This window comes from Danio rerio, chromosome 6 (assembly GCF_049306965.1).
Source record: "Danio rerio strain Tuebingen ecotype United States chromosome 6, GRCz12tu, whole genome shotgun sequence".
Taxonomy (NCBI): Eukaryota; Metazoa; Chordata; class Actinopteri; order Cypriniformes; family Danionidae; genus Danio; species Danio rerio.
In genome coordinates, this window is record NC_133181.1 from 46,906,330 (window position 1) to 46,932,091 (window position 25,762).

At 35.7% G+C, this 25,762-nt stretch overlaps 1 protein-coding gene across 4 annotated transcripts in view; it reads right to left on the minus strand.

The window, feature by feature from the left end:
• pdzrn3b (PDZ domain containing RING finger 3b) overlaps positions 1–18,665 on the minus strand; it is a 157,683-nt gene extending 139,018 nt beyond the window's left edge. The window contains exons 1-4 of one of the 4 annotated variants that reach the window (XM_073952402.1): positions 17,809–18,665; positions 16,678–16,713; positions 13,076–13,162; positions 10,165–10,272 (exon numbers count right to left, since the gene is read on the minus strand). In XM_073952402.1, coding sequence (XP_073808503.1) covers positions 10,165–10,272; positions 13,076–13,162; positions 16,678–16,713; positions 17,809–18,528 — 951 coding nt within the window. In that variant the 5' untranslated portion in view covers positions 18,529–18,665. 4 annotated transcript variants of the gene reach the window in all.
• Positions 18,666–25,762: the final 7,097 nt, after the last annotated feature.

Below are 25,762 nucleotides of genomic sequence, written 5' to 3' on the forward strand. Positions count from 1 at the left end.
ACTCCCATACCAAGCCTCTTTTCTTCCTCCGACACTCCCCCCTAAACAGAGCTGGACACGCCCACTTTTCTGACTTTTTCCAAAGTAGAGGTGTGAAAACACACTGCTGAAACGATGGGGTTTTATGGCCCTTTAAGAATACCCTCTTCCACCCCTACTCTTCCCATCACCTTGTCAGGGCAGCACAGAGGCCTAATGGTTGTCATCATTGCCTCACAGCAAGAATGTCATTGGCTCAGACACTACCCAAGTCAGCATTTCTGTGCGGAGTTTGCATGTTCTCCCCATGTTTGCTTGGGTTTTCCCTGGGCTCTCCGGTTTCCACCCACAGACCAATTTCTGACAATATATCGCACATTAAAATATCCTTATCGTGACAGGTCTAAGTTTACTAAGTGTCACAGTTCAGAACACATTAGAGTTTAACCATAACAGAGTGAAAGCTTATCATTTGCATCTTTTTGTAAGATCTGTAACCGTGTAAAAACTTCAATAGAGTTTAAAACACTGAGGCACAAGAAATGGAAAAATGGTACTAATTACATAATTATAGGACCATAATTGATCAGGATTATTGTTTACCAAGGTCTGTCACACTAATCAATATATCGACTTATGTTGTACTGGGCGATGACCTCAAAATTTTTTAGTGCTGCAATAAATATGAACAAATTCACAAATAACGTTAAACAAATTTTATAATGACATTTACATTCTTCTATTTTTAATTGGACATTTACGTAGTAGGACATTTATTAGAATATATAATAGGACGTTTACCTTTTTACATTAAATTATAGAATCTAAATAACCTTGAGGATGATTGAATGAAGTATTTTAAAGTGTTTATGGCTATTTGATTTATTATGCTGTTTTATAATCATTATATAATCAGTGGCTTAAAATGATCTCAACATGACAATAATATCGCTTATCGCAACAATATCTGTGATAATATATCGCACAAGAAAAAGGTTTAAAAGTGCCACAGCTTAGAACACTATAGAGTTTAGCCATAACAGAGTGAAAGTGTATCATTTGCATACGATTTTAGAATATGTCAAAGTGTGAGCACTTCAATAGTGTTTAAAACATTCAGGCACAATAAATTGTACCATTTGTAACTTTAATAAAGATTAATTTTATTTTATTATTTATACCATGAAGACTATATAGTGCTATTTTTACATTTGATTATTCAATTTCAGTACCTGCTTAATGTTAGACTACCCATAAAGCATTGTTTATTTCACTTTATCTTCACTTTGTTATATTGATCTATGAAAATAAATACATTAAATCCAAATAGTGCTATTCAAACCATCAGGTCAAACTATTTTTATATTTCAAAATATTTCCAGCTCAATTCATAATTGAAGACAACTGCTATGTTGGGGCTCTTGCTTCTTTCAGATGGCAAACACTGGCTTCTCAGTGGAGCTTGCCTTTAAAAGTCCGGTTGTTGTTCAACCTCTGACCTTTTTCTGTTTGCAGGCTTTTACAAGGTGACATTTACAACCTGGTCTATCTCCATGACCTCTTCCTACCCCAACACATCAAATGATCCTCAAGCCAGCGCTGATCTACACTTGGGAATTAAGAGTACATGGTTTTGTGACAAATGTATAAAAACACAAGCAACTGAACATACTATACCCATTAACGGTGTATTTGTCACCCCGTAGGTTGAGAAGAAATTAAAAAATTCACATTATCTAGCATTCTAGTGCTGTGTCCATTTGTTGTGGTTAAAATACTTTCTACCCCAGCTAAATGTTTAGAGACATCAATGAGTAAGCCATTTGTGGGTTGATTTCCCAGACAAGTGTAAACACTGTGACTCTGCAGCACTTTAGCATTGCTGTGTTTATTTGAGAGGTCTGAAATGTAAACGTCTGGTTCGACCTATGAAGAGTGGCACACAGTTACCTGATATACTGTACAATGGCAGACACAGGTTCAGTTTGGAATGCCTGTCTTGAAAGGATAGCTCACCCAAAAATGTTTTTTAATGTAAAATAACTTAAATGCATGTAAACATTGCAATTTTTAAACAGACATTTTAAAACTTGCTAATGACACCAAAAGCTAAAACACTTTCCATGCCTTTTCCTTGGCATTCACATCTTTGTACAAGACAATCTATATGTTGTAGGGATGCAACGGTTGACTGTTTCACTATTAACCACACTTTAATTCGCCATGGTAAATAAATCGTAAAGGCTTCTCAACATCACATTTCACAACTGAACAAAACTACTGCAACTAAACAAAGTTATGCCAACTGTGTGCTAGTTTAAAGTTCCAAGCTTGGACACTGAGGTTAATATGCATGCACACACACTGGATCAACTATGGCTTATGTACGGGTAAGGACCAACTTATCCTGCATTTGTTTTATGCAGCGGATGCCCTTCCAGCTGCAACCCATCACTGGGAAACATCTATACACTCTCATTCACACACATACACTACAAACAATTTAGCCTACCCAATCCACCTATAGCGCATGTCTTTGGACTTGTGGGGGAAACCACCTGGAGGACACCCACGCCAACACGGGGGGCATGCAAAATCCACACAGAAATGCCAACTGACCCATCTGAGGCTCAAACCAGTGACCTTCCTGCTGTGAGGCAGTCGTGCTACCCACTACGCCACAGTGATGCCCTTGATATAAATTAATGGTATGATTTTTCTGTGGAATCTAACAGTGTTGAGGTACAGAAATTCAATAATAACATATAAAATAACACTGTACAGTGTAGAGTTTTCATTGTATAAATAATTAGATACAATAAATTTTGGTTTATATAACTTTTGGTTTAAGTTTAAATAAATCTTACACAGTCACGGGTCATAAAAACACATCAAAATGAAAATATTTTACTCTATTTTAGTCTTAAACCTGCGATGCCCTGAAAAATCACATTCTGAACTGTTGAACGCTAACACAGGGAGCACTTATGTTTAAACGCCAAAACCTTTTTTTTTACTTTTTTTTAAGTCCAAAGAGAAATGACTATTGTTTGTTTTTTATTAATATTTTGTCCTGTATTGTTTAATTACAAAGCAACAATAAACAACACTTTAAAATATAAGTTTTCAACTGATTTTCTTAACTAATAATGTTTTAAAAATAATGAACGCATAATAATCGTGATAACCATGAGACCCTGATTATTCCTCAGACTATAATCGTACAACCAACATCTGTAATCATTGCATCCCTAATATGTTGATGTTTTGCATCATTCAATGTTTATTTTGCCATAAACAACCTGCTATTCTCTATATACAGCACAGCAAAAATAGACTCAATGTGAAAATGATCACTGGACAACGCAACTGGAATGGACTGCTAGACCGCAGCTGCCTGCAGTGTGAAAACTGTAACCTGTTAGCATGAGCATGGAACAAATACAGACCATAAACGCACTGCAGAGGGAATATGTGTGAAACATGCGTCATAAAATAAAATAAATACCATGGAAGTCCAACATTCTTTAAAATACCTTCTTTAATAATGACATAATTTTAATATTTGGTTAAACTATCCTTTTAATCTTTATAACTTACACAACATGCAGGATAGCGTTCATAGCTTATTACAATCTCTTATGTGACATCGATAACAACCGACTCCAGTTGTGTTCTAGCCAAGAGATTCACAACAACTGGCTTTAATTCTGTTCTAGGCATCCCAATGCTGCATAAACAATCACACTTTAAATCTGAGGTCTGCCATAAAGATGTTTTTTTTCTCCCAAACACAAGCACCGTGTTAAACCCAAGCATGCATAAATCAAACTGTCGCAGGCAAACACGACTACTATGTGTGAAAAATCTCTAACAGTGTCGAGTGCAAACACAGACCCATCTTTTTTCTTCCTATTTTACATCTTTTTTTATGAGAAAATAAATGTGTCCAGCAAACAAGGCGCTATTCACCCGCTGAATTATCTGAGTCTGCCTCTCTGGTGCTTAACAGGGACATCTGCCATGACACTCCTCCATCCGACGACCGTGGGAGATTCTAGAACTTTATGGGCATGTCATGTAACATCTTTAGGCCTAACATAGCCAAGAGAAGAAGAAAAAGGGGCTTTTTATCAAATTTCCCAATGCACTCCCAGTAAGATGTGTGCAATTAAACATTCCTTCACTTTCTATAAAGTCAGGCAGTGAAATTTATTTGAGCTCGTTCATAAGGACCAGATGATCTGTTCCTGGCTGGAATTTCTCATGTTCACTCAGTGAGTCACCCATCACTGCTGCTGTCAGGAACATGTGCACAAAGCCTGCTGAATACCGTGATGGCCCTGCTCACCCTATGACACACTTTCACACGCTCCGCCTGGATGCTCTCCGCCGAGATGCTGTCGCAACTCAAGAACACATTATACTGATCAGCCAATGTTAGTCATTCAAGAGTCTCTTGCTTGAATGGTAAACATAAACTAAACACAAAGTCAGTGGGGAAACTGGATTTGTGAAGAAAATGAAATTAGTTATTGAGTCAGATGCTCATGGTCCTTTAGTCTGGATCCGAAAAAAAAAATAAAGATATGATACATTTAGTCTAATTTGCTTAAATCCAACAAGACACACTGAGCAATGGTGGGTTTTGCCACAATGAATTGCACATTTTAGCGCAAGATCTTTGACATTGATTTGGCCCTATCCTCACACTCACATTGTCATTTTAAGACCAAACCTTCAGTAAATATAGAGACATGATGTATATTTGGTTTGACAAGGGTTAGCACTGTCACACAGCAAGGTCTCTGGTTCGAGTCCCAGCTGGGTCAGTTAGAATTTCTGTGTGGAGTTTGCATGTTCTTGCATTGTTCACGTAGGTTTCCTCTCGGTTCTCCGTTTTCCTCCACAATCCAATGACATGCGGTATAGGTGAATTGAATAAATTAAATTGGCCCTAGTGTATGTGAATGAGTGTGTATGGATGTTTTCCGGTACTGGGTTGCAGCTCGAAGGGTATCCGCTGTGTAAAACACATGCTGGATAAGTTAGTGGTTCATTCAGCTGTGGCAACCCCTGATGAATTAAGAGACTAAGCTGAAAGAAAACGAATGAATGAATGAACATCTGCAACAGTGGCGTAGGAACCACACCAACAGATCCATTGGACAGAGTTCTTTTTAATTGAACCTAAAGTGTAAATATACACAAAGTAGTTGCTTACTCACCAAACTTTTATAAATACGTCCTACTAATATGTGATATTTTATTTTTCTATGAATATCAAGATATGAACACAGTTTCACAAAATAGTTTGCTCAATTTGGCGGTTTTCTAGGGAGTCTAGGGAGCTTTTCTTACTTTGCTTTGTCTCATTTCTAGTGCAAATGTCCAACAATTTTTAGATCAAGTAAAAATTTTTACTATGTTTACATGGACATAAGTAATCAAATTATTTGCCTAATCTGAATTAAACAATTATATGATTAAGTTGTTTACATGAGTTGCTTTTTGAAAGTTCCTTTCATGATCCTGTTTGACATGTTATAGCACATAATTTGACTATCGCCATTGCATCACCACGCTATTCACATTATCTCTGGAGTTTCATGTAATTTTTATTTGTCGGCTTTTACAGTAACTGCAGTTTGGCACTTTCACTTTCATCGAGGAACATTTCATGCATGCCCCCGGTGACTAACAAGATATTCGATAAGAGTATGAATGGAATTTGATACCGCATACTGTATCGGAAAAAAACCTCTGCATTTCGTGATGCTGATGCCTGTGGTCCTTCACTGACTCGGTAGGTGCAGAGAATAGTGTCAAACAGCCGTGTGTGTGTGTCTGTATAGATTATCCTGTCATAAAATTTGTCAAAAAGCCCTACATGACAGTAATAGTCTATTACTGTTGATTGCTGTGTTTACATTTCTGTACTGCACTTCAATAATGCGACTAAAATCTACTTACTCCACGTCTTAATCTGATTTATCTTTAGTTTGATTATGATCGGATAAAAATTTATAAAAAAAAATTGCTGTTTACATGGTAGACTCTTGATCAGAGTTTTGTCTTAATCATATTAAAATCGGATTACTGGTGTCCATGTAAACGTACTCAATGTTTTTTTTTCTACTTCAGAAGTTTTTACCTGTTTTTCCTTAAAACATCAAAATTAATAGCCAGTGGGCTAAGTAAAATAACCTCAATTTTACTTTGAAATGTAGATATTTGAACTAGAAACAAGACAAAAAAGTCTAAGTAATAAAAACATTTTGCATAAATTGTATAAAATAAAATTCAATTAATCTTGGATACACCTCCAAACATTTCTTGTACCAAAATGTTTTACTTTCTTGAAATGCTCAAAGGGTGGCACGGTGGCTCAGTGGTTAGCACTGTTGCCTCACAGGAGGAAGGTCGCTGGTTCGTGTCCCGGCTGGGCCAGTAGGCATTTCTCTGTGGAGTTTGCATGTTCTGCCCACGTTGGCATGAGTTTCCTCCGGGTGTTTCGGTTTCCCCCACAGTCTAAAAACATGCACTTTAAATGAATTGGATGAGCAAAATTGGCCGTAGTGTATGAGTGTGTGTGTGAATGTAAGAGTGTTTAGTTGTTTCCCGATGAAGAGTTGCGGCCAGAAGGGCATCTGCTGTGTAAAACATATGCTGGAATAGTTGGTGGTTCATTCTGCTTTGGCCCTAAAAAATAAGGGACTAAGCTGAAGGAAAATGAATGAATAAATGAAATGCTCACAGACATCAGCCTTCACCCAAATGATAAACCTGTTCTATATTATGGTTAAACTTAGCAGTGACTCTGCAAATCACATGCGTTCTGTGGCTCCTGGTCAACTATGATTTCGACTCAACAATGCATATCTTGCAGTGTAACTATTGCAGATTAGCATATTGCAATATCGATGATGAAACGAGATTTAGTATAGATTAGGGTTGCACAATATATCAAGTACTTTCCCCCAGAAAATCTGATATTGGCACACAACATGCTCCAAAGTGCTATACATGAACCATCTATGTAAAAATGCCTTGAAACCAACATGCATCAAAACAAGTCAAGATAAATACATGAATCCTCCATATGATGTGAGAAAAAGTGCTGATGTAGCAAGAGACACAGAGGACTAGTGGGACCTGGAGGATTCTAGAGGCAGATATTTTTAAAAGCAAACTCCAGCTGAGTCTAATTCTCAAGGGCTATAAAGGATAAGACTAAAGGGTGTTGGTTTAGATACGTACAATTGCATTTCCAATGGCTACAAAACTGCTGTGAGCCATTCTCCATTAATTCTTCCTCTGTGATTATATTTCTACAGAAAGTCATTTCTCAAGTCGACATAATTAAATATGTGATACCACCTGAGGCGCTGACGTAACGCTAGAATCCATATTTCAATCTCAAAGAGCACAACTTCACCTCAGGTGTTAATGATAGCCAGAAAAGCATCATTACACCCTTTTCAAATGGCAGAAACATTATTAAAGTAGTTTTAAAATGATAAATCTCCTGAAGGAAGCAGAAAACGCCATTCCCATGTACACATGATCCATACAGGGTGGGAACAGCGCTGCATTGTGGAAGCCAGTTTCTGACTATAAATTTTAAAGGTTTACTCAATAGACTGACCTAGGGCTTTGTATTCCATTGACATCCTCTGGCACGAACGCAGACTAGTTTTAATTATTCAATGGACAAAGACAAAAAGCAACTTTCTAGGTCTTGCGCCATCCTAGAGCAAAGTATCATGAAAAATCTTACATCGCACCACAAAGAAAATACTAAACCAGTCATAGATAACCCTTCTCAAATATCTATGCTTTGTTTAGCTGATGTCCTTCTATAAAAAAAGTTAAAGCAGAGATGTAGGTGACATCTACAAAAAACCACAAGGAGCACTCTCAGATATCATGGCCAAGCAGCAGTTGGCTTGCTTAACGCAATCCAAAAGCTTTTCCCCTCACTCTGGCCCCTTCCTCCAAGTAAATCATACTAGCACATTTCCGTTGAACGCATTAACCAATCTGGGACTCGTACGTCCCCCCAGCGTGGCCAGTTTAGTGGTCTTAAGTCACCAGGCGCCGACTGCATTACCGTCGCCTTTGGTGGCTCAATCTATCCATTGTCTCAAGGGCTTACAGCATATCTGAATGAATAAGAGGGTTAAGACACTTACGGTTAGCGCACTGCATGTGGCTGCACTTAAAAGTTAGTATGACTTCTTCATTCTACATAGAGAAAATGCTGACGTCAAGCTTAAATGAATAAATCTTGCAACCAAAAAGTGACTCTTGAGAGGAAAAAGCCTTGTGGTGAAAGCTACCATTTAGCTGAATGATGATTTGACTACATGAAGTGAAAATATTTACATTAACATAGCTAAACAATTGCACAGACCCAGACCATATTTATAGCGCGCTAGAGTGAATTCAATGCATCCGTTGTGCCATACTTGAGTTTCATGCCCCTATAAAAGCAACCTTTGTAGAGCTGACTTTCTATGCACCCTCAAAAATGACCAGTGGGAACTTCTGCCCTTTTAAAACAGTCCAGATTTTGTTCCAAGGTAAGAGAGGGCCCTCTGACCTGACGCCAGCCAGGAAGGATTCCTTTCTATGTCAGTAAATAACATCGAACAAATTACACCGAACAACCAAGTGGAATGCTCAAAGATCAGGTTTTTAGAAAAGAAAAACCTGTGTTACAAAGTAACACCTGTGTACAAAGGTGTGTACAAAGTGTGTACAAACCTGTGTACAAAGTGTTAACTGTAAGCCATTTTCATTATATACAGTTCAGAAGTATTAGTCCCCTGTATATTTTCCCCTAATTTCTGTTTTAACGGAAAGTAAATTTTTTCCAACACATTTCTGAACATAATAGTTTTAATACCTAATTTATAATGACTCATGTCTTTTGTTTTTGCCATGATAACAGTACATAATATTAAAGGTATAAACTTACACTGGCCTCACGGTTCGGTTTGGTTACGATTATTATGTCATTGATTTGTTTCAATACGATATCTCTGCACATTACGATGCATTGCTTTCCATAATTTAATATTTTACTTCACAGCACAAGAATTATTGTATTAAAATGAATAATTTATACAATATGAGCATTTAAAACAAATAAACAAACTTAAATGTTGTCGAGTGAGTTCTTAAACGCCTATGATTGGTCACGCGTTCAACAGAAAAGGCTGTGAGGGGCTCTAACGCTCTGGCGCTGTTCATCGATGAGTGACACTGATAAACAGCAACAGCGATCACCCATGATAGACACAGAGGAGAAAACTTGCTCTGCAGACAAGCTTGTGCCTGGATCCACAAGTATCGCTGTAACATTACCTCATGACAGCAGGTCAACGGTCCACAGTGAGAAAGAGAGTTTACAGCTTTCATTTGCTCCACAGCATGAAATAGGGGCTTCTGCTGTAACTTGTCAGTGTCAGTGAAAGACTGTACAAAAAAACACACGCAGCGAATTGTGCAGAGTTTCTGCATTTTTTAAGTAGTTGGACCATTGCTCGACCTCACCATAGTAAGGTATCGCAATACAGCGTAAAGCTGATCTATTACCGAACCGATAATGAATTGCTTGCATCTGCATCCCATTGCATAGAAGAAACAATTAATTTTGACACCCATATTTCACTGGCTTTTTTAAAAACTATTGTATAACAGTGGTTTGTTCTGTAGACAGTCGGAAAAAAAAAATATTGCTTGCGGGGACTAATAATATTGAACTTAAAAATAGTTTATAAAAATTTAAAATGGCTTTCATTCTAGCCAAATAATAAAAAAAATACTTTCTCCAGAAGAAAAAATATTATAGGGAATACTGTGATACATTTCTTGCTCTGTTAACCATAATTTAGGGGAAAAAATTTTACAAAATGTTGACTTATTTACAGGTATTTACACATTCAGCACTGGCTTGCACAACTCTCCTTGGGCAAAAGAAAAAAAATCTTTTTAACATGATTTCTCAACATGGTTAAATGGCAGTATGGAAAATTTTACAGTGGCAATATAAACCTCACAACTGTATATCAAAACTCATTATGACTAGCTTGTATTTTGCTACTAACATATTCACTTTTAGTGCGGACAGAGTGTTGCAATACAGCTTGGTATTAGGCTTAAATCAATGGCACTAACCTCCATTATCCTGTCATGAATCTGCAGTCCCCCTTCTTTATCCGCTGCTCCTTTCTCAACAATCTTCGACACAAAGATTCCTTCATTGGAAGTGCCATCTTTATTATCCTGCAATTTAAAACCAAACAATATTTAGCCAAAGAAAATAGGGAATTCTGAATGATTATCCAATAAAACTCTAAAAGCAAAATAATTTTATTGAGGTTAAATAAAACTAAAATGATTTACAAAAAAGACACAAACGCTCCAGACATTTCCAAAAACTAAATAATTGTTTGCAGATGTAGAAAGCAGTGAGCTCTATTGATACGCCTTTCTGCAAATACTCTGTCAAATAAAAGACATGTTAAGTTTTCATGATTGAAGACAACAAAAAGATGGTTGCCATTTATCATATAAAAATATTACCAGGGCAAGTAGGTTTTATGTAAAGCCCCTAACAAAATATTGCTGAACCAACCTCTTAAACCACATCAAACCACATTAACTGTGCCATGTTGTGTGATACTGTGCTGTAATTTTTAATGGAAACCGCAGGAAGTCAAACTGTGAACTCTACAGTTAATTACTGGAAGCTCTTCCTTCTCCGTTAAAACAACAACAACAACAACAACAACAACAACAACAACAACAACAACAACAACAACAACCTTATTTATCGAGAATCCTTCAGGATCATATCCCAGCAATATAATTAGTTATGCTGTAGAATAGCATGACGTTAATTATTTTCCAAGTCTAAAGTATCTTACACAGGTAGCAAATAATTCTGGCCCAGATTTCGTTTAAATCTGGCACAGCAGGCATTCATCCTGCACTGGTATACAGCATGTGGGCCAAATATGGCCCTGGATTGGAGGTGGCACCATCTTTAGGACGGCACACAATACTTAGGCCAGATGTAAAATGTAGTATTTTTGCTCAGATGTTAATAATTGATATGTGGGCCATGTAAGTTTGGCCCATCCTGACCCATAGCATGTGGGCCACGCAAAAACTGATTGTGTTGGCCAGAGCTTGACCAGAGATATTTAGCTATGTGGGTACTTATTGAACATCAGTACACAAATAGTTGTTAAAATAAAGATGATTTTCTCAAAAAACTTTTAAAAATATGATGCAATGTTGAATATTTCAATAGAGATAAATATTAAATTAAAATAAAACATTTATAAAACAATGGTTGCAATAAATAAAAATTTAAATATCTCATTGTAACACATTCTACATAAGATTCTCATCTCTGTAATAAATGGTGCCTAAAAGTTTGGACGAAATTAGATGATTTTGCTTCCTACACTCTCAGAAATAAAGGTACGTGATCTGTCACTGGGGTGGTACCTTTTCAAAAGGTACACATTTGTACTTAAAGGGTCCATATTGGTACCTCAAAAGTATATATTTTAATTCTCAAAAATTAAGAGGAATGCTTTTGTACTTTTTAGGTACTAGTTTGTACCCTTGAGGTATTAATATGGAGCTTTTCAAATTCAACTAAAATCAAATCAAGTCACTTTTATTGTCACATCATCAGCAGCACGTGTGCTATAATAAGTGAAAAGCTTAGGTGCTGGCTTCAGACAGTGCAAAATGCAGACAGCGCAAATACAACGACAGTGCAAAATACAACAGCATACTCCCCAAAAAAACAGGATAATGTAAAATTGCCAGTGTTGACAGCGATATGTACAATGAATTGGTGTACCCATAGCTGTAGGCAGCATTGTTTGAAGTATGGATTGGTTAAAGTGCAGTGCATGCTACATATAAACAAGGGCCTCCCCGTCGTACCTTTTAAATAGGTACTACGCAGTGACAGCTCATGTACCTTTATTTCTGAGAGTGTATATGCCTTTGCACTGATGACATTTAAAATGCTGCAGCTGACTAAGTTTTAGAAACAGATCTAAGGTCCTACAAGCAGACAGGATGGCTGGCATGTCAAACATTTGCTAGGGAGGGGTCATGGCCACGTTGAAGTAGTTGTACAGTTGCTAAGAGACACAGCCATTTGTGTCACTCATTAGAGACTGACCTCTTCCCCTTACTTTAGCATAAACTTAGCCATAGCAATTCGAGCTATAACAGTGGTGCATTTTTATAAATAAATAAAGCCCCCTCATTGTGACGAGGCTACATCTGGGTTTTAGAAGAAGCTCTGGAAAGTTGGCTCTTGTAAAAGTTTCCCCATGCAAAGTCCAGTTTAGACCAAAGTACGTCACATTTCTATTTCAGAAGAACCACAAACAAACACTTCTTAAAGGGCTTGGTGCTCATTCACACCGATATGGATGCCACAATTACTACTTAAGGGTGGACCAACAGAAGTGGCACTGTTTGTAAAAGATATAATTTGTGTCTGTATTTTCCTAGCTGCCCTTTCTAATTAAACTAAGTCATTCATTGACACACTAATATTCTGAAACAATATAATATTCTGTTTTGGAGAAAACTAGGTCAAAATCCAGCTAATGGCATAAAGGTATCTAAGAGCATGTAGTTTTTTTTTTTAATTTATCCATTTAAAATATACATAATCTGGAATTCTAAAACCTTTTTTCCCATTACCAATAATTGGAGATAATTAAGGTAGTTTTCAGTAGTTGAACAACACATTTGCAAGGGCTCTGCTGTTGATTAATGCCACTTTATTTGCTGGTAAACAAATTAAAGATTTAACCCTGTCCTTATTTTGATTGCTTTGCTTTACAAATGAACGATGCTACTATTAGATTTTTGCATTATTAATAAATATCAATTAATTATTAGCTTTTTAACATCTTACACAAACATCCTGCAGTTCCCTCATCTTAGTTTGACAAACTGTGAAAAATTTATTAATATTTGAAAACAAGGAGTGAAAAAGGAGAGTTTAACCAAAGGTAGTTGTTTAAATCTTTTTTTAACTTACCACACATGGCCTTCCACCAACAATATTGAAACCTAAAGATCCAGACTCACGATGGAGTATAGCTGTGACACTTTTGGTCTCTCCACCCTGTAAACAGATGCAATGGTATAAATTACTCAATTCACACACACACACACACACACACACACACACACACACACACACACACACACACACACACACACACACACACACACACACACACACACACACACACACACACACACACACACACGCGCACACACACACACACACACACACACACACACACACACACACACACACACACACACACACACACACACACACACACACACACTATATAAATATATATATACTGAAATGTATTTAACACTTTGTATATAGCCACTTGACTACTTTTTTGTAACGACAGCTTTAAGACACCTATGGAGAATGGAATTGCATGCATTTCTCACATAATGTAAAAATCTAGGCGATTCTGTAAGTCTCATCCATCAACTCTGATCCTTAGTTCTTATTTTCTATTGGATTCAGGTCAGGTAATTGGCTGGGCCATTGTTGCAGCTTTATTTTCTTTTCTGAATCCAATTAAGAGTTTCTTCGGCTGTGTTTGGGGTCATTGTCAAGCTGAAATATCCATCCTGGTTTTAACTTCATCTGAAGCAGCTAATGTAAATTTACACTTAACAACAGACAGGGTTGCTTTCTATTCTAACTACTAGCTGCTGTCTGGACTTTACATACCTTTTTACACCTTCCTTTCTTCATGTGTTTAATGCTTTTTTTTCCTGTGTCATTTCATTTCATTACACAAATTAAATTCAAACATAATCAGTCTATATACATTATTTTGGTTGTTACTGATATCTAATGACAATTTTCAGTCAACGGTCGGCAACTTTAGAAATATATTCTGAATTCTGAAAATTAAAGGTATAGTGATAAGTGACCTGCTTGTGTAGGTAAATACACACACACACACACACACACACACACACACACACACACACACACACACACACACACACACACACACACACACACACACACATATATATTATAAAATATATATCTATAATAATAAATACATATATTTATTCTAGCCTAAATAAAACTAATAATACTTGCTCCAGAAGAAAAAATATTGTCAGACAGACTGTGAAAATTTCCTTGCTCTGTTTAACACCATTTGGGAAATATTTAAAACAGAAAAAAAAAACAATTCAAATATACACACAGAATAAAAATGTTAATGCTTTGAAATTATTCAAAAGTTCCATTAGGGACATGGAAACATTTGAGTTTCCGAACTTAATATTTCCAGTCTAGCCATCGGGTGTGGGTTTTATAGCACAAGCTCTTAAATCATGCGCAGGTATCACGGTTAAGCTTTGACTGTGACCAAAAGTGGTGCGTGACCAAACAGGTTCAGTGGTGCACCTGTTATAGCCATTAAACATCATGTTCTGCAATCTACATAATTCTTCTCAGCTTAAAGCATCTTGAGAAAGGAGCTGCCAAGTGCCTGGCGGCTTTAAGGGTTAAGGCCTTGTTCCCTGCTCACTTGTTCTGAGTATATTAATACATATGCTGCAATCGGCTCTCTCAACAGATGAATGGTTGAATGCGGAGAAATGAGTTGTGTCAGCATTTTATTCCCTGCTTAGGGTGGCACTGTATAGGATCAGCGACTAATGCAGCTGTCATTTCTGTGCGCCACAGAATACAGTGTCTAAATATAATACAGACATCAATGGCATCCATGTACAGTGTCCGCTTTACTATCTTTGCTGAGCGCATGCAATGAACGTCTCCTACTGAGGAATGCACCCCGCTGTACCAGGTCATGGGAACAAGTCCCATAATTCCACAGGAAACAATGTCCGCAGATAGCAACGGCATCATGTAAAATTAATTATCAGTTTTGTTTGCTTCCGTCACTTCTAATATGATTCAACATGATTAAATTCCCAAAAAACACAATACATTTAATTTTGAAAACAAACAAATGCATAAAAATATATTTTATCCTGGAATGTTCTAGTGGTGATTTGGAAGCTCTTGTGATATCTTTTTTTTTCACCAGAGCAGCTGGATCAACAGCCCAGCGTTCATCAGACAGGCCCAATCCTGCAAATGTCAGCTCCCCATCATCGCCCTCCTTTTCCCAGCTCTTCACTGCTTCAACTCACTTGACTGATGAGCCATGTGATGGGAACAGCAAGAGAGACTACATTCCCCAGCAGGAAGGCAGTCACTGGCACTAAGACATCATTCAGAGCCCATAAACATGTTCGCTCACTAGGAGGTTGCCTTAGGATCTTGTGCTCCTACATAGAGTGGTCAAGGGAGGTTATCTGTCACAAGTGTAACTCACTGACATTTTCCATGCTCCGACTGTGTCCTGAAGTGAGAATATATTAGAGCTAATCTGAAGGGCATCACACATGCCAGAAGATGTCACAGTACTTGATTTAAGGCATGGGAATGTGGATGCTTGTTACTGCCACAAAATAAAACAGCACAGAATTGTAGTTGTGACAATTCTGATATTTTCCTCTCAGTTACAAGTGTACATCTTACAATTCTGAATTAAAATCCTGCAAATCTGACTTTTTTTTTATATAAATTCACAATTTTGTTGAAAACTTTTGTTATACAACTGATGCTTATTCTCACAAATTAATTGCAAATGTATAGACACTCCCCCAATTTTTTATTTATATCTTACAATTCCAACTTTATATTTTGTTTTTTCTCTTAGCGCTTAATATTTTGGGGGTAACTCCTAACTGCTAATTTGGAGAAAGCCAGGGGAGCAAGTTTGCTATTTACTTTCTAAAAATAACTTGCTTCAATATAAAAAAAACATAAAGCATTTAAAATACTTAACTCAGTACTAGTGAGGTTTCAGTTCATGTTTAGAGCCTAAAGTACAATGGTTTTCTGTTTGAACAACACAATCAGGCCTACTGCATCTGACTAGTTATGAATAAACTACAGCCCCATTGTCAGGGGGGTTCAATAGACCCAGAAAGGTCCAGAATTTTTCCCATACAGTATGTGAGCTCATTTTGACGGCGATGCCATAATAAATTGTGCAAATATCCCATCGAAAAAGGTTTTTGCTGCAAGCGGAATGTTGTCGCTCCCACGCGCGTGACTGAGGAAAGTCGGATGTGTCAGCCAGTTTATTTAAAATTATTGATATTTAAATGACAATATTTATTTGTTGTAAATAAAATTTGTTATTTGTTGTAATTATATGTGATGTAATAAATTTGTATTTAAAAATAAGTAATCCCATATTTCTTCATTCTAAATCTTCAGGAAATGTTTTTGGTACATCAAAAAGTCTGGTTATGATACCATCCTACAAGCTAATCCAGCAAACAACTAGTGCTTAACATGTCACAAAAATCCAACCTGTTTAAACCTCATAATTAAATATAAAATAAGGTGAATAACTACAAAAAGGTCCACTTTTTGAGAAAAAAAAGAACCCCCCTTTTCACCAGGCTGGCTACAGTTGTGAACTACTGCAACTTCATCCAATTTTATTATCTCATGGATAAGCTAGGCCTACATTTTCAAGTATAGACTGCAAATACAATACTTACATTAATAGACATTTCCTTGGTTTTTCCAGTGATGAGCTTCAAGCAGCATTGATAGGACAGAAAGCAACCAAATTTAATAAACGTAACCGTTTTCTACAGTGAACAGTCTAAACTAGAATGCCTCAGTAAAAACTAACAAAACATACATTTCTGAAATGTTTTTTTTTTTTGAGGGCTGACAAGACTTCTGACAAACCAAGGCAAACATTTCGACCAATCAAAATCTTTGATTCCACGTCTCGTAGGCTATGTCGTAAACTGACTCGTATTATTAAAAATAAAGCAAGTACATATTGATTCGACATAGAGTGTAAATATATACACATAATTAATACTTAAATTCGTAACATTTTTAGTTTCTTATGCAGATGGAAAATTTTACTTTTAAAGTTGCTGATTTCAATTTGGTTACTGCCTCTCTTCCCGCCCAAAGAGGCGTTTCTTTTTGTAGCAAAATGGGAAACCCGAAGTGAAGAACCAGCTGAAGGATTGAACTGGTTTGAACACTGACGGGAGACGACAACCGCTCCGCTCCACTTACAAACAGTAATCCAGTCCGGGTTTAAGTGTGCAAATTGCTTTGATTAGTGCAACATTTGGAGACAACCACTTTTCAAACAATTGTCGTTTGGGGAGAAGGCATACACGAGGTCGGTGGGCAATTTTTGCCTAAAACGTAAGTCACAGGATGTAAATTAATTGTTTAAGCCTGTTTCTCTAACTAAAAACCAATAATCATCACACCTAGACTCTATCACTTAAATGAATATTTAAATGAAAAAGAACCATAAAAGTCGAAATAAACAGATGTGTCAGCGTGTAGAAAACCAAACCACTTTAGAAATCAGAGAAACATTGGCACATATTGTACCAGAAAAGTATGTAAAACAACCTTCATGTTTTGAAGACACCATGTACAGTTTGTTTTTACGAAAAATAAATGTATAGAAAATGAAACGCACACTCCAGCTTTCTTACTACAACCTTTCACAATCCCTTTTGGTTGGTAATTATTTATATGCAGGATGACAGTAGTGGTCATTACTTGCTTTTACCACAGTTATAAAACAGTGGTTACCACGGTAAATATTTGTAAGCGTTATTAACCCCCTGCCATCTGTGTTCTCTTACCTTACACGGCGGACTCGGGGAGAGACTCTTGGATAAGGAGTCAATCCGGGCGCTGTATTCGGTGAATTTCTTCTGATACTTCAGCGCTGTCATCTGAAGCTCGTTGTGAACCGCCGACAGTTGCGCTAAAAGTGATTTCTCTCTTTTAGTGGACTTCAGAGCTTGTTTCTTGAGCTCCTTATCCAAGGTGACAACTTTCCCTTGCAGCGCGCCGTTGTGCGCTTTGAGAGCTTTCAAGCAGCAGTGGTTGTCCAACTTCTGCTCTTTATGAGTGAGCATCAATCCGCATCCACTCTCGCATATCCCGACCGCTCTGTAATCGCACGATTCACGCATGTGAGCATCCATATCTTTCAGGTTGAGCACCTCGCTGCAGCCCTTATTCCTACATTTGGCAGGGGAATAATCGCACATCTCCGCGTGCTCCGCCAGATGCTGGAGTTTGACGATCTTCTCGCAGCCCCGAGCGTGATTGTCACATTTGATGTCTAACTTTAATATTAGGTTTTTGAGAGGGAGGACGTGGTTGAGCTCTTTTGTAGAGATCCTCTGGCATTTGACTGGGCAGCTGCTCTGCTGGACGACCCAAGGCAGCACACAGCCGGCGCAGAAGACATGACCGCACGGGGTAGTGAGCGGATCCTCCAAAACTTTATTACACAAGTTGCATTTGAAGTCTGGGTCCACAGCCCCCTTGAAACGATCCAACTCAAATCCCATTATTATTATTGTTTTTTTATGGAATATCCAAAGCAAGGCTCCCACAGAATAGCGCAGGGGTTTGATCACTCTTCGGGTTAAGTCATTAGAAGAGCTCAGAGAAACTGAGTAGACCAGTACGGGCACTTCTCCTGACTGAACTAATTGCCTGAGACTTCCTATGGGGGAGAGAAGTGTTGCAGATTTGGGTACCGTAAGGATCAGAAAAACTGCGCACTCAAGTTGGCCAAGTAGCAAAAAGTTTTTGCTACTTAGTGCATACTTTAAATATATGGAGGTTGTGCAGTTAGATAACAACTTTTGTTTGTACAGTGATTTATAATGCAAGCAGACGTTTTAAATCAAACATTTCATGTTGTTTCTTAGTTTTAAATAGTAGCTTTTTAAAACCATTTACACTATACTGTTTTTTAATTATACATTTTTAAACATTATCAAATAATGAGTTCATAGTTTTATTTGTATAAATGATAAATAAAAAAATAAATTAACAAGTAATAATAATTTGACAACACATTTTAATAATAAAAATAAGCAAAATAGTTAAATTATTATTAATAAATTATTGATATAACATTATTAATTAATAACAATAATAATGATAATAATAAGTTAATAATAAAATGTATGTGTAATCATTTTATATGTAGTCATAACAGTATACATTGTGTAAACATAATAATTTATGTTTAAGTTAAAAACAAAGTAGTTTTTAATTGATAGGTTTTTATTTCTATTTATTTTATATGTTATTGTTTACAAAAATATTTTACACTGTTGTATTAAAAGCCTGCGTTAGTTATAAATTATTGTAATACACTATAATATATATTATATGCACTATATTTTAAACACAATAAATTAATCATATAATATAAATATAATATAATCAATTATAAATTAATTTAAAGTAATTTAATTCATGTACCTGTGCATTATAAATTATTTTTAATACACCATAATAGATAATAGTGCTCAGCATATGTAAGTACACCCCTTATAAATCTATATTTTAAATTCATATTTTTAATGGGAAACTATACAATATTATACTTGTGCATTAGATTAGTCAGTACTGAAGCCAAGTCTGGAGCTTATTTAACAAAAAAACTTACAATAATGGTCAAAAAACAAGTACATCCAAATTTTTCACATTTAATTTCTAAATACGTTTGGTGACAAAAATTTTATTTTAATAAATATATCTGTTTAATAAATCTGTTTTGTTTAAATGCACCAAAAATACATTGCCTATATTCACTGAGAAATATTGATATTGGAAATGGGGTGTACTCAATTATGCTGAGCACATGTATATTTATATATAGATCGATATATAGTGCACTTTTGTATTGTACACTACAAGTTAAATTTATAAAGGTGTTTTTTTATAGGCTACATTAACAAACATTGCAAGCAAATTTGTTTAAAGAAAGAAACTATAAGAGATAGTATTAATTGGGTGCAGATGTTTAAGAAACAACAAGTCTCATATCAGTTACTTCTTAATTCAACTTTAAATGTATCTCAAGCAATATAAAACATTACTAATAAAAAAGGATTAACACAATTCGCTAAATAAAGCTAGTACTGGCAACATGTTTTGTGTGCTTATGCAGAGCAGCTGAGAAGCTCAAACATGATTACAGATTTCAGACTCAAAAAGCCCCAAAGCTAAAGATGCTTCTACACATCTCATCTTTTTTGCATGAATGGATAATGTTGCTTCTTAGGGGGGGGGAAATAATCATCTGTCTGAACAGTTTTCTAAAAAGTAAATGGGGGCTTGTGAGCGTATGATTTGTCTTAAATGTGTGTTTGTGTCAAGTGTAGTTTGCATATAGAGAATCCTGGAGTTTAAATACAGCTCATTTAAATAAGGACATTTTCCATCTCGGTAGGAAGTAGCACGGTCATAAAAGCATTTGAATTGTAAATGACGTAGAGCCACAGACAGGGTCACTGGCAGCTATGAGCAGCGAAGGGACAAGAAAGGCTTTTACTTTTGCAGCTTAACTATCCTTTGTGAACAGCGTCCGTCTCTTCTGCCGTTTACTGATCTGAAGACGAGAAGCTTTTTTTTTTCTCATCGATGCTCTGTGAAATCATGTTAATTTTTGTGCCGTGACATAGCGATTCAATCCACATGTGGATTATTAAATAACAGAGCTCTCAAGTTCATTACTGACTTCAGGGTATTGAAGAAAATAAAAGAACAAAAAGGTTAAAATGTGTTTGCAATCATTTCTTTCTGGCGTTCAGATGAAAATATGCAGTTCAGAAAAAAAATGTGAGTAGACTGGATGTGCAATTTGATATTGCCAATGATAGAAGCTTTAAGTAATCAAATTATTGCTTCAGAGGAGTCGAAGATATTCAAGAAGCATCATGGGTGAATCATATATGGCTATACTGTATTGAGAACAGCAATGGTGATTTTTCAATATGCAGTTGAAGTCAATTATTAGCCCTCCTGAATTATTAGCCCGCCTGTATAGTTTTTCCCCAATTTTTGTTTAATGGAAAGATTTTACACATTTCTAAACAATAGTTTTAATAACTAATTTTTAATAACTGCTTTCTTTTAGCTTTACCATGATGACAGTAGATAATATTTGAGATTTTTTTCAAGATACTAGGGTTGCTGAGAGAGCTTAACGTGCTGCAATTTCAGAAAACATGTGCAATTACAAATTTCAGTTTGACAGCAGCACACATGCTGCATATCGTCACAACACAGACCCATTTTTTTTAAAGCGTTTGCATTTTCCCACAATGCAGAGAATTGATAAAACGCATTGCATTTTCTCACAATGCAAGCAATTGACAAAAATGTGCTGCATTTTCTCACAGCACAACGAAAATGTTTCAAAGAGACCCTAAAATGTGACGTATATAGATTATGGTTATTTAGGCTAATAAATTCTAAAGACACAGGAGACAGGATATTAAAATAAACAATAAACTCATCTTTCAAAGACCACCTACAGCTTCACTGACCAAAAGTTGCGGCACAGAGGTGTTCGTCACATTTTTGGGTCTTTTTGAAACATTTCTGTTGTGTTACGTTCTTTTTCTTTTCTGAGAAAATGCATCGCGTTTTTTGTAAATTGTTAGCATTGTGAGAACATTTTGCATTGTTTGAAATGTTTATTAAAAAATGTGTCTGCATTGTTATGATTTGCAGCATGTGTGCTGTCAAGCTGATAATGATCTTCTCAGTTTGCTGGCATTTTTCGAAAGTGTGTTCTTAAATTGCAGCACCTTAAGCTGTCTTGGCCACGATAAGATACCAGTATTCAGCCTAAAGTGCGATTTACAGGGTGTCCATTAAGTCAGGGTGTCCACACAAGTTTCAAAAACAGAATTTTAGGCCTTAAAAAGTCTTATTGTAATATTGTGTTGTAGGTCTTAAATCTCAATTCTCCTTTGTTCATGAATAGCCAGGGGCCTAGCAATTGGGGGGATGGGGGGAGGGGGGGTATGTCCCCCTCACTTTTAGAGACAGACCATTTAGAAACAGGTGATAAAGAATGGAAACTTTTGGATTTCATACAACTGTCCCCCCACTTTTAAAATGTACAGTACGCCCCTGTGTATAGCTATCCAATCCATCTCAATAAAACTTAACTTTTTATTTAACTGTAATTATTTTCAACTGTATTTACCATAATGGTTTAATTATTTTCTGTAAAATAATTTTTTTTTAAAGTTCTGCGTGTATTTACTGCTGAGGACACTGACCTGGACAGGTTGTTGTGCATACATTTAGTTTATTATAGTTTTTAAAATGTTTAAAACATTTGTCCTTTTTCATTTTAAAGAAAGTTTGTGTTGAAAAAAAAAAAAAAACGTGTATGTTTACGACAAGAGCTTGCTTGTTTTGACACAATATTTAAAATATTTTGCTTAGAAATATCTAAAATATTTGAGAAAAATGTTATTGTATTACAATATTGTATTATTATATTATTAAATTGTTATTGTATTAATAAATGTAAAAAATATCTTTTGTGAAAGGGAAAAAAATCTTTTTTATCTGGGCATTCAAATAGCTCCTTATTTCTTTGACAAATGTCACAAGTCTTAAATTTAACTTGGTAGAACCTGCATTAACCATGAATTTAAAGGGTTAATTAGACAAGTTAGTGTAATTAGGCAAGTCATTGTATAACGATGGTTTGTTCTGTTTACAATAAAAAATAGCTTAAGGGGGCTAATATTGACCCTAAAATCATTTTTAAATAAATAATAACTTCTTTAATTCGAGCTAAAATAAAGATAAGACACATAAGAGTTTCTCCAGAAATAAAAAATGTTATAGGAAATATTGTGCAAAATATCTTGCTGTTAAATATCTAGGAAATATTTTAAAAAGAAAAAAAAAATCACAGGAGGGTAAATACTGTAATTTTGACTTGAACTGTATGTCGCATATAAAACAACCAAAAAAGTTCCTTGATAAAAGATCCTTTTATTTATTGAACTTTTTTGCTGACTTTAGAAGTGGTCCTAACCTTGATCTGTCATTAATGTCTTAGTCTTGATTTAACCACCTGCCAAAGCTATTATTCAACCGGATCATGTGAAAGCACATAATTACATTATGGATGCAGAGTTTGGATACACATCATTAAGTTGTAATACGAAACATTCGGAATAAACAATCGTCACTGAAGTGCACTTACTAAAAACATAACCCGTGTAAATTAGGAAAGAACTCAAGTCTTGTTTGTTTGTTGGCTGTGGCATGGAACTCGGATGAGTTAGATCGAGCTGGGTTATAAATAAAGATCATTTGTGATAAGACTTGATTTGGCTCTTTGACTTCAGGCTGTATTGGATGTTACTGAACCATTTCTCATGCTCGACATTTCTTCCATCTTAGCTCACGTCTAAGGTTTTTCACCCCCACCCTTCTAGATAACATGAAGTCATCTATTTAAGTCAAAAGAGAACATCAGATTTGTGCAGTTATGGTTTTAAAAATGGTGGAATTTCAAATATTTTCAATGCACAATGTATAGAAATATTTTTGGAGGTATGATAGACTTTTGTTGTATTGAAGTGTAAACTATGTTAATTAAAATAATTCTTTTTTTTTTTTTGATTTGCAAATATGTGATTAACATTATTAGAATTTGCAGGGAAATTAGCTTTCCTTGAGAATATTTGGACATGATTTCACTGAGTCACATGCTGCTTTTAACCCACTTTTGTGCAAACAGTTTTGTTTCTTTCCATAGTTTATATTTTGTTTTGTTTGATATCATTTTATTTTATTTTGTTTTATTTTTAATTTAATTTTGTTTTATTTTATTCATTCATTCATTTTCTTTTTGTTTTAGTCCCTTTATTAATCCAGGGTCGCCCCTGCGAAATGAACTGCCAATTTATCCAGCACATGTTTTACACAGAAAATGCCCTTCCAGCTGCAACCCATCACTGGGAAACATCCATACACACTCATTCACACACATACACTATGGACAATTTAGCTTACCCAATTGACCTATACCACATGTCTTTAGACTGTGAGGGAAACCAGAGCACCCAGAGGAAACCCACACGAACAGGGGAGAACAAGCAAACTCCACACAGAAACACCAACAGACCCAGCCGAGGCTTGAACCAGCGACCTTTTTGCGGTGAGACGAATATGCTCCCCACTGCATCGCCCTGTTTTATTTTTTCATTTCATTTGATTTTTTGTTTTATTTTATTTTTTGTTTTATTGTGTTTTATTTACTGTTATGTTGTTTTATTTTATTTAGTTTTAGTTTATTTTGTTTTACTGTTAGTTTATTTTTTAATTTTGTTTTATTTCATTTTATTTTTTTGTTTTTGTTTCATTTGATGTTGTGTTGTTTTATTTGTTTGGTATTTTATTTAGTTTTTTTGTTTCATTTGATGTTATTTTGTTTTTTTATTAATGTTTTTGGTTTTTCTTTTTTTTCTTTTCTTTTTTCTTTTCTTTTCTTTTATTATTTAATGTTAGATAAATAATATAATTCTGCCAACAATGATTCAAGTAAACTAATTTTAATTTCACAGGTTGCTTAATTTTTGCACACAACATTGTTCGTTCCATTCTGATGGGCTAATCCATTTACACCAATTCCTTTGAAGGGTACCCTAATCGTAGAATGGTTCACTCTTAATTAGGGCATATGGATTTGGAATACCAAACTTCTTTTCTGCTGAAAGAATCATTGAGGCCTGAAGTGTCCATCATTTACCCTTCAAAATCCTTCATTCTGAAGTGCCTTTTGAAGTGGCCAATAGACTTCAGTTTACGACACTCCAATATGGTGGCCATGATTGTTTTCACTCCAAAGTGCCCTCCGTAGATGACTTATGAATTACTTATTTACACATGAAGATTGTATGTTTTTAATAGGTTTTAATAATCACAGACACTTGCACATCATGATTTGAGTTGATCATTTTGATGTATTTATCCTAAATTTGATAAATTCCGTCAACTGCTCTATGAAGTTAAATCTATGTTTTGATTTTGTGATATTTTTGCATTTTCCACATTAAAAACCTACTTTATGAGCTCTTTTCTCTGTTGTACATCAGTTTCTGTAAGACTTTATTTACTTTTATCAAAGCTTCCACTTTGGGGTACAAGAATAGACTGAGCATTTCTAAACCCATGTGTGGAAAGTTATAGGCTTGTTATCGAGAAAAACCTTTACCTAATGGATAGAAAGGTCTACTTTTTTTTAAAGATGAGTGCTTTATTTGGATCTTGGATGCCAGCCATGCTCCAGTCATCACCACTCTGCTATAGTGATGATATGTAAAGACCACGAGGGCGATGTGGGATTGCGGGATCTTGTAAAGACTAATTGCTTTTCTGGATATACATTTTCATCCTTCATTGTGAGTTGCTATGAAAGGCAATGAGAGCAATGAAACGAGAGCATGCAACTGTAAACCTGTCCCATTTTATAAGGATTTTACTTCCTTTGTCATTTTCCTCAAGGTGCAGTCCATTGTAAAAACAGCACTATGAACTGCTTCTGTTATATACAAATAAGCAGTGATGCATTTTCATACTTTGTATGAGTTTTAGTTGTTCCACATATGGATCTGCTAAATTCACTTGAAAGCAACTGGACTTCGTTAACTATTTGTTTTATTTTATTAGGTCTATAGCCCTTTGCCATTGACCCCAATCAGAGACTGTTAGCGGTGAGCCCATGTTGTGTCCACCTGAGTTTTA